General features: G+C 47.1%; 1 protein-coding gene across 2 annotated transcripts in view; it reads right to left on the bottom strand.

Moving 5' to 3' along the window:
• LOC144797830 (uncharacterized) overlaps window positions 1-16,813 on the bottom strand; it is a 127,302-nt gene that overhangs the window by 64,616 nt on the left and 45,873 nt on the right. For both annotated transcript variants that reach the window (XM_078668638.1, XM_078668637.1), the window contains exon 6: window positions 10,964-11,075. In XM_078668638.1, the coding sequence (XP_078524764.1) occupies window positions 10,964-11,075 (112 nt within the window). The remainder of the gene's footprint in view (window positions 1-10,963; window positions 11,076-16,813) is intronic.

Genomic DNA, 16,813 nt, shown 5'->3' on the forward strand with positions numbered 1-16,813 from the left:
GTCATTGTCCCGATCTACAAGAAGGGGGATAGGAACAGCTGTGCCTGTTACAGACCAATCTCCCTTCTTGATTCCTCAGTAAAAATTTTAGGACGTGTTGTGTTGGGAAGACTCCAAAGCTGGGCAGAGGAAAATGATATTATTAGTGATTTGCAATTTGGTTTCCAAAAAGGGATTGGTACAATTGAGCAAGGGTTAAACCTAATGCTCTTGCAGCATAAATATATAAGGATAAAATCCGAGCGCTTGTATTTTACTTTTGTCGATCTCTCTTCAGCGTTCGATTGTGTATCACACTCTAAATTGTGGAATATAATGAAAGGTTTGGGAGTGGATAATAACATTATCTGTTTTTTGAGGGAACTCTACAGTGGAGCTACAGCCTCTGTTCGTTACGGCAGGGGGGGAGAATGCTCCAGACAATTTAGCATAGGTCGCGGAGTGCGGCAAGGTTGCGTATTGGCACCTTTTTTATTTCTTCTCTATATCAATGGGCTCGAGCGTCACCTGCTGCAGGAGTGTAGGGATATGCCCAGGGTGGGGAGGAGGGAAATCCCTGCGCTCATGTATGCGGATGACGCAGTACTCATGGCACGCACTCCTCGTGCTCTACAAAAACTAGTAGTTAGCTTTGAGAAATTTATGTTGAACCTGGATCTACTAGTTAACTGTAGTAAGACTTTCTCAATGAATTGCGGCCTAAAACCAGGTAAATCAATGAAGCGTATTGTTTTAAATAATGTCCCGCTGGATAACACCCCAACCTTTTCTTATTTGGGCATTTTATTCCATGAGTCAGGCTCCTGGACAAGCGCTATTAAGGCTAGAACTCTTTTATTTATGAAAACGATCATGGCTTTACAGAATTTTGTTAGGAAACTGGGCAGGAAGCCGATAAAAGAAATGTTAACCATCTATAAAGCAACATGCTTGTCTGTGGCTATGTATGGCTCTGGTCTGTGGGGATATGCAAATGTTGATCAAATCCAGCTGGTAGAGAACAAATTTCTGAGGGGAGTTCTAGCAGTCCCACAGAGTGCAGCAACATTTAATTGTCACGCTGAACTTGGCCAACCCTACATAACGGACATTATCAGAATTCAACCTATCCTATTGTGGCATAGGGTATGGACTACTAACGAATGCGTTATGAATCGGGCTCTGCTACGTGACACCCTCAGTTTGGACCATGCGGACAGAATGGAATGGTTGAGTTACGTAAATCATTTCTTGACCGAGATTGGACTACACTCATATTTCTTGGATCCAATCTCAATGGACACTATTCCTAGGAAGTTATTAAAAACTATCTGCCTGGACCACCTGATGAGTAAGAGGAAGAGAGTGGAAATTTTGAAATCTACAGTACACTCTCATCTTCCTACCCTCTGTGAGACTAATACTGTACAGCCATATTTATCCCTGCCCATGACTAACTATGATCGCTTTCTTTTAACTCGTTTTAGATTTTGTATATTTTTTAGATTAGTGTCTTTTCCATGCATGAACTCATGGACTCATATTTTGCCCACTTGCTTGTGTGATGGTACATCACAACAATCTGATATTCATATCCTTTTTTTTCTGCAAATTTTATACTGCTATACGTAGGAAAATTATTGTCCCTTTTTTAAAAAATATGAATTTAACCAGATGTCGCCCAGCTTTTTTAGAAGTACAGAAAATGGACACGATTTTAACTGTTACTGTGATTTTAAATTATTTAAAAAGTGTTTTTAAATTTAGAAAACAAATTCAAATTGAAATATCATAGATTCCTTATTGATCTACCTCACTGTATTATCAATCATGAGAAGAATTTATTGTAATTATTGTATTTTGTTTTATGTTTGTTACTTTTATGGTTAATTGTTTTTTAACCGAATAAAGTTTATTGAAATTGAAATTGAAACAGTGCCGGGCAATGCCATCGCTAGAGAGCCGGTGACAAGGGGATTTCAAATATTACATAACTCCAGGGCCACTCGACATTCACCCTGTGACAATCCACAACAATAATTAGTCCCCTGGGAGAAGTCTAAATAGCGGGAGGATGGGGTGCGTGTATGATTAATATAGAGAATGTCGATGCGTAGAGCACAGTTTTAGTCCCTGTCCATCTGAAATACAACTGGTAAAGTTGAGTAAAGCGCTTCGTTACCTTCAGTCAAGTTTGTTTACCTTCGGTCGAGTATATGCTAAACAAACACATGTACTACAAAAAGAAAACAAGCGCAGTGAAAGCAAATCCGCTGTGCTGTCTGTTGCCCACACTGTAACCAACAGCGCTCCTAGCTACCTTATTTACAATATTCATAATGAAAGTGTTCCTGTGCAATGAGAGTGGTGCTTATGTAAAGCACTCCAATACCATCGGAATCGAGTTTGCGCTACATAATTGCAGCAACAAACTGTGAGAAAATAAGAAGTTGTGCTCCAAAAAAGTGGCAAAAAAATGTAATAAAAATCAAAGTGTTTGGAAGGTCATAAGGGGGGAGGGTGGGTGTCACGAGGGAGGTTGGGTGAGCAGGGAGGAGGACATAGTGGATTAAAAGGGAGGGGGTTGTTCAAAACAACAAAGGGGGTGGTGAATCTCAGAGTGTGTAAGCGGGAATGCTTGGAAAGCTTAACAAGTTTTATTTTAAATTGGTATGGTAATGCGGGGTTGAAGGAGAGGGACTGCCGAGGCATTCACTCTTCTAAGAGTGCACGATGAAAAGTTAAATAAACAAGTTAAAACGAGACACGGCTAAAGTGAAAGTACGGCCGGTCGGCCGGCGGCAGTGAATAATTAGGGGAGGAGAAATGCCCGAGGCAGAGCGCACGCTGGGGGATGCCTGTGGGAGGGAGGCAGATGGCTTTGATGTGCACACGCTTTGCGCTTTTTAGGTCAATGCGCTTGCGCATTGAGCTTGCTTTTCACGGGCACAGCATCAAATCGCCGCCGATGGTTAAGCTCTCGTTAAGGCCCTATATTCGCGCAAGCGCATTGACAGGCGAGACCTAAAAACTCCTAGACGTTGTCAGTGATCACTGATAAAGGACGGACTTCCTGGATACAGTCTAACTTTTATGGTTGATATATTAAAAAAGGGAGCAATCTCCTCGAACCTCTCACAATAATCGCACTCTTTATACTGCTGCCTGAATAATTTCCCAACAGAAGCCCCCATCCTTGCAGTGCAAGTGGTGGAACTTTCAGATGGACTAAGATCAGACCAAGACAGATGTGTGGCAATGGATCCACAAATCACCTCCAGACTTGCTGTTATTCACATGACTCACTATACAGAAAGAATTCTCTAAATATTCATAAGCAGAGGCATTACATGAATTATAAAGTACAAATAGTAGAACCGACCATAAAAAAAGACAACTAATAAGGGTACAGCTCAAATAAGAGATTAGGCGACTACTTCATCTCTGGGCGCGCGGCTCACAACACCTTGATGCGTTGTTATAACTAAGATTATTACTGGACCTGTTTGCGGCCTTTGCATTGTTGATCACACTATCCTGATCTCTTGCCTAAAATGAATTTCTGTTAAGGAATCAGCACCCAAGTGGTTCACTACATTCCTCTCGGAGAGCCACCAATCCGTTTCCCCTTTGCTATACAACTCAAAAGATTAAGTCTGCAGTCCCTCACGGGTCACCAGAGCCCTCTCTCCTATTTACATCCATCCTCTAGAAGACATGAATTTCAGCTTTGGCTTCCAGGATCTGTACTATTCATATGACACCTAGATGTTTCTTAAGCAGGATCATGCTTATGGACCTTAAGAACTGACTGAGGACAGTCCAGAAACTTAACAAGACAAGACAGAGATTTTGATCTCTATGGTGACAAGTCTGTTACATAGATGATGGACTTGGGTTGGCCTTTCTCCTTAAGTAACACCCCAGCACCTTCTAGATCTGTTAAAAACCAATGTTTTTGGCTTAATCAAAATCTGTTATTTGACACCAAAATAATGAAAGTTTTACTGAGATAATGTAGTTTATTCAAAACATGGCAGTCAAACTGGCACCTGATTACGTATATTTGACTAGTTTTCCAACCCTCTGCGTTCCCTCCCCTGACTCAAAATAAGAGAAATCATTCAATTTCAAGTGTTATGCCTGATACATCAGGCCCTTTAGAACACTGGCTCTAAGCAGACTTATTGCTGTGTGATACTACATTGTGGCCAGATCTCTGAGACCTGGTTGTCTGTTAGCATTTCACATTCCGAAAATGCTGTCAAGAATGTTTTAATGGAAGATCCTTAAGTGTTCTGGTTCATTGTCTTTGGAATAACATGCCCCAGGTAAGCAATCATGACTTATTTGGTAATTTCCTTCTTTTCTTTTTTAGTTCTTGGCTGTCTTAGTGCCACGATGGCCGTTGGAATAAGCCAGTCTTAATAAATTAACATAACGGCGCACTTGACAACTATCCCCAAATGTGCATGGTGTCGGCAGCAGGATGCTGCTGGGTTGTTCTGTCCACTGAATGGGCAGAGCCTACTTTAGATTATTCTGGGGACAGGAAGTACACCACGGGTCTTTAGGTTACAGAAGAAAAGCAGAAACTATGAGGTTACAGATTCTGCTATTTTAAAACAACTCCTGCTTCTTTCCAATGTCTTGTTCGGTGGGGCCCAGTATGGAGAGCATCATCTCTAGCCTGCTGTAAACAATTACGGTATGGTCTATTTCTGTGCTAAGATGCAGAATTAGCCCATAGCAGAGCAGCCCGCCTATCGCTCAGGAGTCTGCTTTTGGCCACAGTGGTGGGCAGTTGTTGAAGGAAAATATCTTTCAAGGGCTGTGCTCATTAAATTCATTCAACATATTGCCTACATTTTCAGTTTAAGTTACTCCATAGTGGCACAAGGAATGATGTGCATTGTCAAGTATGTTTAATCCTGTTCTGGAATTTCTATGTCCATACAGTGTTGGACTTTCCGTCCAGAAGTAGCAAGAATAGAAGTGTTGTTCAGGCTCTTAACTGAAGTGCAGAGTTTGTGCTAGCCAAGCAAGCGAACCTCAAAATGGTAAAAAAACAAAAAATCATGTGTGTGTGTGGAACCTGTGTGTGCCATGCAAACAGAAGTTGTCCGAATGGAGGATTTGGCGTTTCATGGTTAGCCACGTAATAGGTTTCCAGCGGGCCAGAACAAGGTGCTTCACATCTGCTGACAGGGTCATGATTGTATGTTCACAACAATGCTTAATATGATGTTAACAGTGCGCTCACCTTTTAATCGCAAGATATGATTCCAACTTGCCCCTTTTGAGTGCTGATGAATGTACAGGATAGTTTAATCATTCCAGTTTGGTAATACCAGCCCGCTCCCCAATCATTTTTGAGGCCTCTTTGGGCCCACTGACGACTTTGTAGAATCTATGGGTGTCTTTCTAATGATCATATGTTTACGACAGTGCCCAACATGTTTTAAACCGTTACTTATGTGCTCCTCTGCCAACCACTAGATAAGACTCACACTTGCCCCCTTTTAGCGCTGTATAAATTCCATTCTATGCATTTTAGTAAGGGGCCCAAGCACATCTGGGCTCTGTTTCTCTCTATCACAATCCATCAATCAATCAATGAACTTCTAAAGCACGCTACTTACCCGTGAGGGTCTCAAGGCGCTGAAAGGGAGGGGGGGGGGGTGCTGCTACTGCTCGAAGAGCCAGGTCTTGAGGAGCCTTCTGAAGGTGAGCAGGTCTTGAGTCTGCCGCAGATGGGTAGGGAGGGTGTTCCAGGTCTTGGCGGCGAGGAAGGAGAAAGATCTGCCACCAGATGTTGTTCGTTGGATGCGCGGGACGGCGGCAAGGGCGAGACTGGTGGAGCGGAGCTGGCGGGCAAGGGCGTAAAAGCTTAGTCTGTTGTTCAGGTAGGCTGGTCCAGTGTTGTGGAGTGCTTTGTGTGCGTGGGTGAGGAGCTTGAAGGTGATCCTCTTGTTGACAGGGAGCCAGTGCAGGTCTCGAAGGTGGGAGGTGATGTGGCTGCGGCAGGGGGACGTTGAGGATCAGTCGGGCTGAGGCGTTTTGGATGCGTTGTAGTCGTCGTAGGTGTTTGGCCGGGATCCCTGCGTAGAGTGCGTTGCCATAGTCTAGCCTGCTGCTGACGAGGGCTTGGGTCGCTGTTCTGGTTTCGGTCGGGATCCACTTGTAGATCCTGCGAAGCAGGCGGAGGGTGTTGTAGCAGGAGGAGGAGATGGCGATGACCTGCTTTGACATGGAGAGGGAGGAGTCGAGGATAAATCCGAGGTTGCGTGCGTGGTCCGTGGGTGTTGGAGCTGTTCCCAGGGTGGTCGGCCACCAGGAGTCGTCCCACGCAGAGGGGGTGAGCCTAGGATGAGGACCTCCGTCTTGTCAGAGTTCAGTTTCAGACGGCTGCTCCTCATCCACTCGGCGACGGCCTTCATTCCCTCGTCGAGGTTGGTTTTGGCGGTGTGCGGGTCCTTGGTGAGGGAGAAGATGAGCTGGGTGTCGTCGGTGTAGGAGATGATGTTTGGGTCGTGCTGGCGGGCCACTTGTGCAAGGGGGGCCATGTAGACGTTGAACAGGGTCGGGCTCAGGGATGAGCCTTGGGGTACGCCGCAGATGATGTCGGTGGCTTCGGATCGGAAGGGCGGGAGGCGAACTCTCTGGGTTCTGCCTGAGAGGAAGGACGTGGTCCAGTCCAGGGCCTTCTTCTGGATTCCGGCTTCTTGGAGGCGTGTTCCTAGTGTGCGGTGGCAGACCGTGTCGAAAGCGGCTGATAGGTCAAGGAGGATGAGGGCTGAAGTTTCGCCGTTGTCTAGCTGGCGCCTGATGTCTGTTGCGGCGATGAGGGCAGTCTCGGTGCTGTGCTTTCGTCTGAATCCGGACTGGGAAGGGTCTAGGATGTTGTTGTCTTCGAAGTGGTGGGTCAGCAGTATGTTGGCAATTTTATCGATGACCTTCGCCGGGAAGGGGAGCAGGGAGATGGGCCGGAAGTTCTTGAGGTCCTTGGGGTCCGCCTTGGGCTTCTTGAGGAGGGCGGTGATTTCCGCGTGCTTCCAGCTCTCCGGGAATGTCTCTGTGTCGAAGGAGATGTTGATGACCTTCCGTGGTTGGGGTGCGATGGTTGCGTCAACTTTGTTGAAAACGTGGTGTGGGCAGGGGTCTGACAGTGATCCTGAGTGGATGGAGTTCATGACTTTGCGTGTCTCTTCGTCGTTGACGTGGGACCAGGAGGTCAGCTGGTTGGTGCAGGTGGCGTTCGGGGTGGGGTCTGTTGCGGTCGCGGCGGATGAGGAGTTGAAGCTGTCGTGGATGCCGGCGATCTTGCGATGGAAGAAGGTGGCCAGTGAGTCGCACAGATCTTGCGAGGGCGGGATGTCGTTGGTGTTGGCGCTGGGGTTGGAGAGTTCCTTTACTATGTTGAAAAGTTTTTTGCTGTCGTGTGCGTTGTTGTCCAGTCGGGCTTTGAAGGACGATCTCTTGGCTGTTCTGATGAGGTGGTGATGTCGGCGGATGGCGTCCTTGTGGGCTGCGTGGCTGTCTGGTGTGCGGTCGTGGAGCCATTTCTTCTCCAGCTTCCGGCAAGTATGTTTGGAGGTCTGGAGTTCTTCGGTGAACCAGGCGGCTTTCTTGCTGGGGTGGTTGATGGAGGATCTCTTGATCAGGGCGAGGGTGCTGGTGCAGTCGTCGATCCACTGTCTGAAATTTCGGGCGGCAGTGTCTGTGTCAGTCGAGGTCAGCTGGTCTTCGGTGACTTTACTCCAACAGCGGCGAGGCAGCTGTTGGGTGCGTTGGTGCGTGGTTGGTTTCTTGAAGGTGAAGTGGATGCATCGGTGGTCAGTCCAGTGGAGTTCGGTGGTGTGGTTGAAGGCGACGTGGGTGCTTGTGGAGAAGATGGGGTCGTGCGTGTGGCCGGTGGCGTGGTTGGGTTCGGTGACGAGTTGTCGGAGGCAGAGGTTGGCGATGTTGGCGATCAGGGTGGCGGAGTAGGCGTCGTGGTTGTTCTCGAGGTGAAAGAGGATGAAGTCCGTGGAGGCGAGTGCGTGGGTGCTGGTGAGGTCGGCGATGGAGTCGCTGAAGAGGGCCCAGGGTCCAGGAGGTCTGGAGAGGAGTGTTCCTCTGAGGGTGGTGTTGGGGTCGGTGTGGATGCAGAAGTGGAGGTGGAGGTGTTCGGCGGAGTAGAGGGAGTCGTCTGCCAGGGTGTGGACTTGGAGTTTGGACATGTGGACTATGGCTATTCCTCCTCCCATTCCGTTGGTGCGGTCTCTGCGGGATATCTTGTAGCCGTCCGGGATGGCTATTGCGATGTCAGGTGCCGAGGAGTCGTTCCACCAGGTCGCGGTCAGGAAGGCCACGTCTGGGGCGGCGGTGTCGAGCAGGTCCAAGAGCTCGACTGCGTGTTTGCGGGCGGAGTGGGTGTTGAGGAGTATGCAGCAGAGGTGGTTGGTTCCGGTCCGTAGTGGTTTGGTGGTTCTGTCGCATGTGAAGTTGCAGCTGTGGCAGGAGAAGGGTCTGTGGGTGCGTTTCAGGGCGGCCTGGAAGCTGCGGTGGTCTCGGCCGGTGTTGAGAGCGTGGAGGGTGTTGGTGTCGTATCGGAGCCTGGCGTTGTGGCGTGTGCGGGGTCCAGTGGTTCTGGCGCTGGGCGTGGTCCAGGCGCGGACGGGCGCAGACGGGCTTGCCTTTGGCGCGCCGAGCAGCGGCCGCCATTTAAGGCGGGGAGGGAGGAGCAGCTGGGAGGAGGTAGCGAGGGGGCGTGGCCGCAGGGGGCAGCGGCGTGCAAAAGAGGGTTACAGAAGCAATAAGGAGGTGTGGGGGGGGGCGCTGGGCGGGAGAATCACAATAAACAGGACACACTGTACAAATAATGCAGAGGATGGAAATCAAGAAAAAGCAGAGGATGGAAATCAAGAAACAGTACAATATGTAACAAACCACAAACAGATGGCAATCAGACGGCAAACACAGCTGGCGCGAACTCGCGTTCGCCTCCGAGCGTGTAGCAGAGCAGGTGGAACTGTTGGGCAGCAGGGGGGTGACCTGGCCAGCAAGCAGGGTCAGGGGTCAACGGAGGGTTCTTTGAAGTACTTACATAGCATAACCCCTGTGCATGAACGTGGCACTTTTAGTCCTTCACTACCTAGACCACGGTCATAGTCTATTGTCTCTATCGACACCGGGACGCAGTGATGCAGTGTCTTGCCAGCATCTAGCGGCTGCAAGTACACGCGTATTTAAACAGAACCCTCAGCCCGACAGCATTTGCCGAGATCCAATCCTGAGGGCTGACAGTTCTTTCCAGCGGTAAGGAAATACGACACGTTCAGGGGGGTTGCATTCCAGTACTTTGTAACAATGCAGTTTAGCAGTTTTAAGGGAAATAGTTAATGCGTTGTGTTCTCGATACTTCACGGATTCATGGAAGGGGCTGTCAGTTTCAAGATACAGGACCGCCGAGGAGCGGTGAGTTATGGCTTCACTCTTCCTCGTGTTTCTAAGTGTGTACATTGTGGTTTGTCTCGGGATGGAAGATTAATGCTTCCTTTTCCCGTTTTCTCTTCTAGACTATATGCCCTCATGTGGAAAGTAGTGCGCATACTTTTGAACAGGTATTGAGTTAGAGTTGTTTATCCAATGTCTTTTATTTAGCGCTCTGCGCTTTGGTTGTTTAACTCACCTACAAATTAATATACTCACCTCTCCGTTTTTTTTAGAATTTCTGATGCAATGACCAGTTTCTTAAATTAAAACGGCATCTGTGGAGGAAACCCACAGTTCCTCCTTTTGTAAGTAATGTGTTCAGTCAATGGCATGAGTTTTGGCATGAGTTTTAACCGTGCGTTTAAGCTGGCAACTGTATAGGCCCGTTTTCATTTGGCAATTTTTCTAATATTGGCCACTTACACAACACCTTATTTTTCAGGTACTTGCGCGCTTTCTGTGTTTAGGAGCCGGTGTGCCCATCACCTCTCATCTCAGCCCTGCAAGTAGGGCTGCTTTCTGGTAATTATTTGGAGCTTCCATGCCCATAGCTTTTGCCTAACTAGGTGGAATTTCGTCAGTTTATATTATTTTTATTTACCCTAGGTGCCCCACTTAACTCCCTCTACACGTCCTAGTCCTGAGGAAGACCCCATAGTAAGGTGGAAATCAACCTACACTGTTCGGGGGTTGAAACGTCGACTTTTATATTTTTGCCAACCTAAGAACAACAGATCACTGTTACTGTGTTTCACTGTATGGGCATGGTTAACAACTGTTCAAGTTTCTATGTGGCTAAATGATATGCCTTGGGGATGTCAACTGTTTATTTTGTGACTACACCGAACCCTTTGAACTGTCTACACAACTTTAATCCTCACAAAACCACTTACCTTCCCCACTACTCCCTTTTTCCGGGCACAATGTTCATGCTTAATGGAAAGCTTTTTCATATGTGTGCTCTAATGAGGATGTGAATAAACAACATCTCATAAATCTAATGTATAATTTATTTGTGTTTAGTGTAAAGAATTGTTTTTGTTCTTTTAGGAGTGTATTCTGGGACCACTTTTCCCTGCAACATTGAATAGCCAGGTCCCAGTACTTTTGGGTATACCCTTTATGTAACGGATGCAAACAGAAAGCATATGTTCTGAAGCGAGAGAGAAGAAGGAATTGAAATGAGAGGTATGAGTTGCTTCCAGAACTCTCTGCCCAACGAGAAAACGTTCCTTCCAAGACCACCCTCCCCACAACGCTCTTTTCAATATTGTCAGTCTCACATACATGGGACTGGAAGGAGTTTCCATCGGAGGTGCAGTAAACCCTTCAAACTGAAAGTTTGCCAAAGAACTCCCTGGATTTCATTTTCTATGATTTTTTAAATTAAGCAAGTGACCACATACATGAAGCATCACGTGGATGCAAAACAAAAACGGAGCAACAGAAAACATCTCTAACGTCTCGTAATACCTAAAGCAACTAACAGATCACCTTCATTACGTACCAAAATTCAGGGTTTTTGGAAAGAATGTCCATGTTAAACCCAGACAGTTCTGACCCCATCTCAACAAGAAACCGGGCCAGATTTTCTGCTGTTTCTTTAGTACTGGTATCAACTGTGAAAAAACAAAAACAAAAAGTGTTAGAACCTAACCACCCCAAATCAGAGACAAATACACATGCAATTTGTTATGCATAAAAAGGTGTTATTAACCAGCTCTTATCCTGTGCAAGCAATGTGTTCAAAAGAAAAAAGAATATTTAACATGCTTGTAACATTTTGGGGATCACAAACGGAGAATTGGGCTGTTTGCTACTGCTAAAACAGCATGTGCAATGTACCAACGCTATTTTGCAATTCGGTAACCTATTACAAATTTGCAAAATAGGGTTTGCAAGTCGCTATTAGGAAGGGGCATGCCAAGGGCGCCCCTCTCTAACAGTGAGTTGCAAAACAACTGCAGTCTACCACCTACTTGAAGAAGGTGGTAAGCCAGTCACAGTTGTGACTGGCAGCAAAAACATTTTTAAAGAGCAGGCCTTTGTCTCAAAGCCTACTCATAAAAAATTAAACAGTAATGTTTCATTTTTGCTTTTGAAACGCATCCTGTTTTCCATTTAGGAAAACGGGCTGTATTTAAAAAAAAAAGTTGCTTTATTTAAAAGCAAACACAGACATCATGGTCTGCTGCCCCCAGCAGGCCACCAACCCTGTGTTTCTGCCCATTCCCAATGGGTTGCAAATTGCGATCTGCCTCATAAATTTCAATGAGGCAGGTGTATTGCGACCTCATTGGGAATTGCTAATGTGCGAGACCCATTAGTACATTTCATTTTGTGAGTTTCTACTTTTGAGTCACAAAACTATACATATATCATAATTACAGACTCACAAAACATAGTACATGTGGTTCTTTGTCTTTGACAATTCTGAACCAAACCGGCATTATAAGTTTACAGTTTATTACCACTAACGGCTGAATTGCCACACAAAAATTCTATGCACCACATAACAGATTTGTGTTGGTATGCTGTTGAAATAGGGGGGGGGATGCTGTTCTTTACTAACCCTTCAAGGTCAAGCCATACATCTGCAGAGTCTTTAAGGAAGAAGGAAGCATTTCAGGTTTTAGACCATCAGAATTATATTTGAAACTGCCAACCACTTTCACAGAACTTGACTCAAGGATAGGGGTCTGGATTGAACCATTTTTTTGTTTAAATTGGTTTATTGAGGTTTTTCATAAGCAAGTTCATACATCTTGGCACTTTCGTTATACACATTATTACAATTGCATTAAGGCTTGGATCTGGCGTAGGTTAACAATTCTTGGTGCTATCAACATTCATCTATTACAATCGCCCAGTAGTGGGGAGTGTTGTGCGGAGGGTGAGCTCTCCCACTGTTACGCATTCGTGACCATTACAGTATCGGTTGCGGGTACGTTTGCTGTCGATGGACCTGTGTTACCTCACTGCTTGTGTATGTCTGTTCATTCAGGGCGTGATGTGTCCGTTCTTGAGTGAGTACGCTCCCAATAAATTAACGCTGAAGCTATAACCTCCGGTGAAGAACTTCGAACCTGTAACTGTTTGGGTGTGGATTGGATGGGGTTGGCAGAGAGTCTTCAAATTTCAGCTGGGTATGATCTGCAGTGTGGGTGGTGGTATGGTCTCCTTGCAGTGTGATTATCCTGTGACATATGTTCCGTCATGCAGGGAGGGGGTCAGGGTATGAGGCAGTTCTGGTCGAGTATTTTCACAATGATAGAGGGACGTTCAGGCATGTCTCCTGCGTTGGTGAGAGCCTAAGTACATTGCTGCGCCCCTGAAGTTTCTACGTTGGGTCTTATAGGGGGTGTTTGAGAGGCTTGGGAGTTTGCTGGTTCGTTCTCAGGGGTGGTTTCGTGCGTAAAGTTGTGTAGTAGTTGTGCCCACTCGAGAGAGATGGGATGTTTGCGGGTACCCTTTACCTCTTCATCCCGCAATACCTCCTCCTCAGCCTTCCCCCATTTTTTTAAGGCTCCTATCCAGGCCGCTACCGGGGGGCCTGTCGGGGCTAGCCAGTGCATGGCAATTCCCCTTTTCGCTAAGAGGATGGCGAGGGATATAAAGCGATATTGCGTTTTTTGAGTCTTCCGTCTACGGAATACTCCAAGGGCGCACGCCTCCCAGGTGGAAAAGGTTGTGATGTTGGTTGTTGTTCCGAGTGTCTGGTGGCCCGGTCCCAATATTCATGAAGGGTAGAGCAATCCCAGAACATGTGCTTAAAGTTCGCGTTTGGCACTTGACATCGGGGGCAGGTAAAATTTGTGTCAGGATAGAACCTGTGGAGCCGGTGGGGCGTAAGGTATGCCCTGTGAAGAATGTTGAATTGTATATTGCGGAAGCGTGCATTCCTGGATACTTTTTTAGGATATTCCAGGGCCATTTCCCATTCTTTGTCGTTCAATACCCTTCCTATTTCCGCTTCCCACTTCTGACGTAGCGGTTGCAGTGAGGGGAGAATGAGTGTCCGTATGACTTTATAGAGCCATGTAACTAGGTGGCGTCCTATCCCTATATGTAAAATAGTGTGAATCACTGGGTGTGTCGGCGGCTCTCCTGCTGTCGGGTCCCAATACCTACGGCTGCTGTCAATCAGTTGTCTGTGTATTAAGAATTGCCATGGGGGGGCGGTCGTACTGTTCAGACATTTGGGCATACATTTTAAGTTGGCCATTCTTGAATAATAATAATAATAAGGGAGTTTTATAAAGCGAGCGGTTACGCTAAACTAGCGTGTCCCTGCGCTAAGACAGAAAGAACTCATGCAGACAGTCCGCAGAGTAAGCAGAGTTATCGTGTGTAGAGATGTGTTTTAGCTTCTTCCTGAAGTTGGCTTCGGACAGTTCTAGGCGAAGATCCAGGGGTAAAGTGTTCCAGCCCTTCACCACCAAGTAGCGAAATGATCTGCCTCCCATGCGAGCCTTTCTTGTCCTCGGGACCTTTAACAGGCCACCATGGGAGGAACGCAGCGCACGCGTAGGTTCATATCTGGAGACCAGACTCTGGAGTGGTGCTGGTGACTTCCCATTAAGGATACGGTGGCAGGTACAGAGGGCCTTAAACTCGACCCTGCTCTTCACTGGGAGCCAGTGAAGAGTCTGAAGGGCTACTTTGGAGGCCGATCTTTTAGGAAGCTTCAGAATGAGGTGGGCTGCCGCGTTCTGCAGCACCTGGAGACGACTTAATACCTTACTGGTAGCTCCCAAGTACAGTAGGTTGCCGTAATCCAGGCGCGATGTGACGAGGGCATGCACCAGCGTCCTGCGGGCAGACATGGGAAGTAGATGAGACCTTCCGCAAACTTTTTAGGACGCTGAAACAGGTACCCACCACACGGCCTATCTGAGGTCCAAAGGACAAATCAGCATCAAGCCAAACTCCAAGATTCTTAGCTTCCCAACAGGGTGTTGGAGCCTCGCCCAGGCAAGAGGGCCACCACGCCGACGACCACACAGATGGACTCCCCCCTACCACGAGCACCTCGGTCTTATTGCCATTCAATTTGAGGCAATTGGTGGACATCCAGGTTGCCAACTCCTGCATACAGGTTCTGAATTGGTCCACCGCAAGACCGGGTGCGCGCGATAGGGAGATAGCCAGCTGCGTATCGTCGGCGTAGGATACTAGGTGCAGGCCATGACCCTCCACTATAGAGGCCACTGGGGAGACATATAAATTGAACAGGGTGGGGCTCAGAATAGGGATTCTACCTTCATGACAGCCAGGTCAGTCCAGATTTGAAGAGTGCTGGGGGGTAGTACGCATCTTCCCATGGGAAGCCCACTAGTGGGAGCAGGGGTGAGTATGGGGGCCATTCCCCGGACATGCGGTGGATACGCAGCATACAAGTGTTGGCTATGGACAGCTGTAGGGGCCGTGTACGCATAGGTTTTGTGCCCAGAAGTTGCACCCGCGAATTACTGGCAGTGGCGTGTGACCTTCCGTGGTGACGGTCTCCCCCATGTGTCGCTCCGCGGTCCAATATGACAGCCATTGTAGCTGAGCTGCGAGGAAGTATGCCTCAAAGGAAGGCACTCCTAGCCCCCCTTCCGTCGTGGGGAAGTGTAGACAGGGCCACCCTGTGACGACCCCCCCCCTGATCAGCTCTGCAAGTAGGGAGTCAACTCCTTGAAGAATGGTCGCGGTGGTATAACTGGGAGGTTAGCAAAGTGGCAAAGTGATATAACATGCATGGGACCATGATCATCTTGGCCAGCGCCACTCGACCTATGGGGGCTAGGCGTAGTGATTTCCAGAACCCTACCGCCGATTGTAGGCCTGCCAAGGTCCCTGGATTGAACCATTGACCACATACACAATAGGGTGGAACACTTTGTCCAGAAGCTCATCACTATGTGACCCACCAAAGTACTGTTTGCAAAACCATCTGCTGTCTTGCACCGTCATGTCCTTTAGGCTAGTCCTGTCACGTATACCCCTATTACATACATTTGTGTCATCAACACGACAATAACTATTCGAAACAGTGGACCTTTTACCTAGTAGCTTGCTCCTGTCTCTTAAACACCAGGCTCTTAGTATTCTTTCATAATCCCTGTACCTGACGTACATAAACATGTCCCCAGGCACGGCAAACTTATTCTGTATAAGGGTCATCACTTTTTTCATCCTTGGCCAACAGCAAATGCTGTGCATGATCGCACTTGTTTAGAAAAGCATTGGTGATTGTTTTCAAAACATTTATGATTTTCAAGACATCCATGACTGTTTTCAAAACATATCGATTCTAGAAAAAAAATCTAAAGTGACCACTTTAGTATAAAAGACCCCCACTCCCCCCTAACAATTAGAGGAGAACTCCTTACAAACTGACATGTGGTCCTGCATGCTGAATCCTCGACACACGGCGGTCTAACTTCCCTTGCGGGCTGCCATACTTGACGCAGAGAGGGGGGGGTCCTTCGTTCTAAACCACCAGTTGAGGGGTCTGGTTCATCCCTAGGTGTTTCTTGGTTACAGATACACATAGCTACACGCATTTACATGATGCACATACAGCTCTAAGCTAGATACGTTTAGGAAAGTTACTTAGGGCACGAATATTAGGAATATGCAAGTGCTACTGTTTTACCTGAACTACTTATGTTCATTCTATTAGCACTATGGTAGAAATGTATCTACTGTTTTCTGTATTCGTACTAGCATTCTCTTTCTTATGCTTCTGTCTCCTGAATGTCGCAGCACATATATTTTACACGAGGCTGTCCCCGGACCAATAAATAGTAACTGAAACGACCTAAATCGCCATTCTGTGTATTTTCCGAGAATATGCAAGCACGAGTGTCTGAGCGAAACGTACTGTACTGTTTTCTACGATCTCAGCGGAATAAGGATTGTCATGTTTAGTGGCTGCCACAAACAACCTACACCACTGTAGAATACAGGGGGGGGGGGTGGGTAGTGGAACTGTAGAGCTAGCTGGTCTAACGCCCGACTTATCCTGTGGGGTGTCCGGAAGCGGATGGGACACCAGGCCCTCAGTTTAGGTCATCCAAAACATGAAGGTCCTGAGGGACTTCAAGGAACTACACGTAGAACTAACTACTATTTTATCTGTGTGAACCTTTACTCCAGCTTATGATCCAGCACACAAACAGGGGGGGGGGGGCGGGGGACTAGGGGAAGAGAGAGAGTATACTCTGTCTTTTTGCATTAAAAAAAAATACAATAAATGTTGGAAAACACATAAAAGAGTAGGGATCCTCTCAACCAGATACAATGTAGCCAAATCAGCAATTCCATTTGAAAAATGAATGAAGTGCATGATCACTTATGAATATGACAA

Source organism: Lissotriton helveticus, chromosome 12 (genome assembly GCF_964261635.1).
Source record: "Lissotriton helveticus chromosome 12, aLisHel1.1, whole genome shotgun sequence".
Taxonomy (NCBI): domain Eukaryota; kingdom Metazoa; phylum Chordata; class Amphibia; order Caudata; family Salamandridae; genus Lissotriton; species Lissotriton helveticus.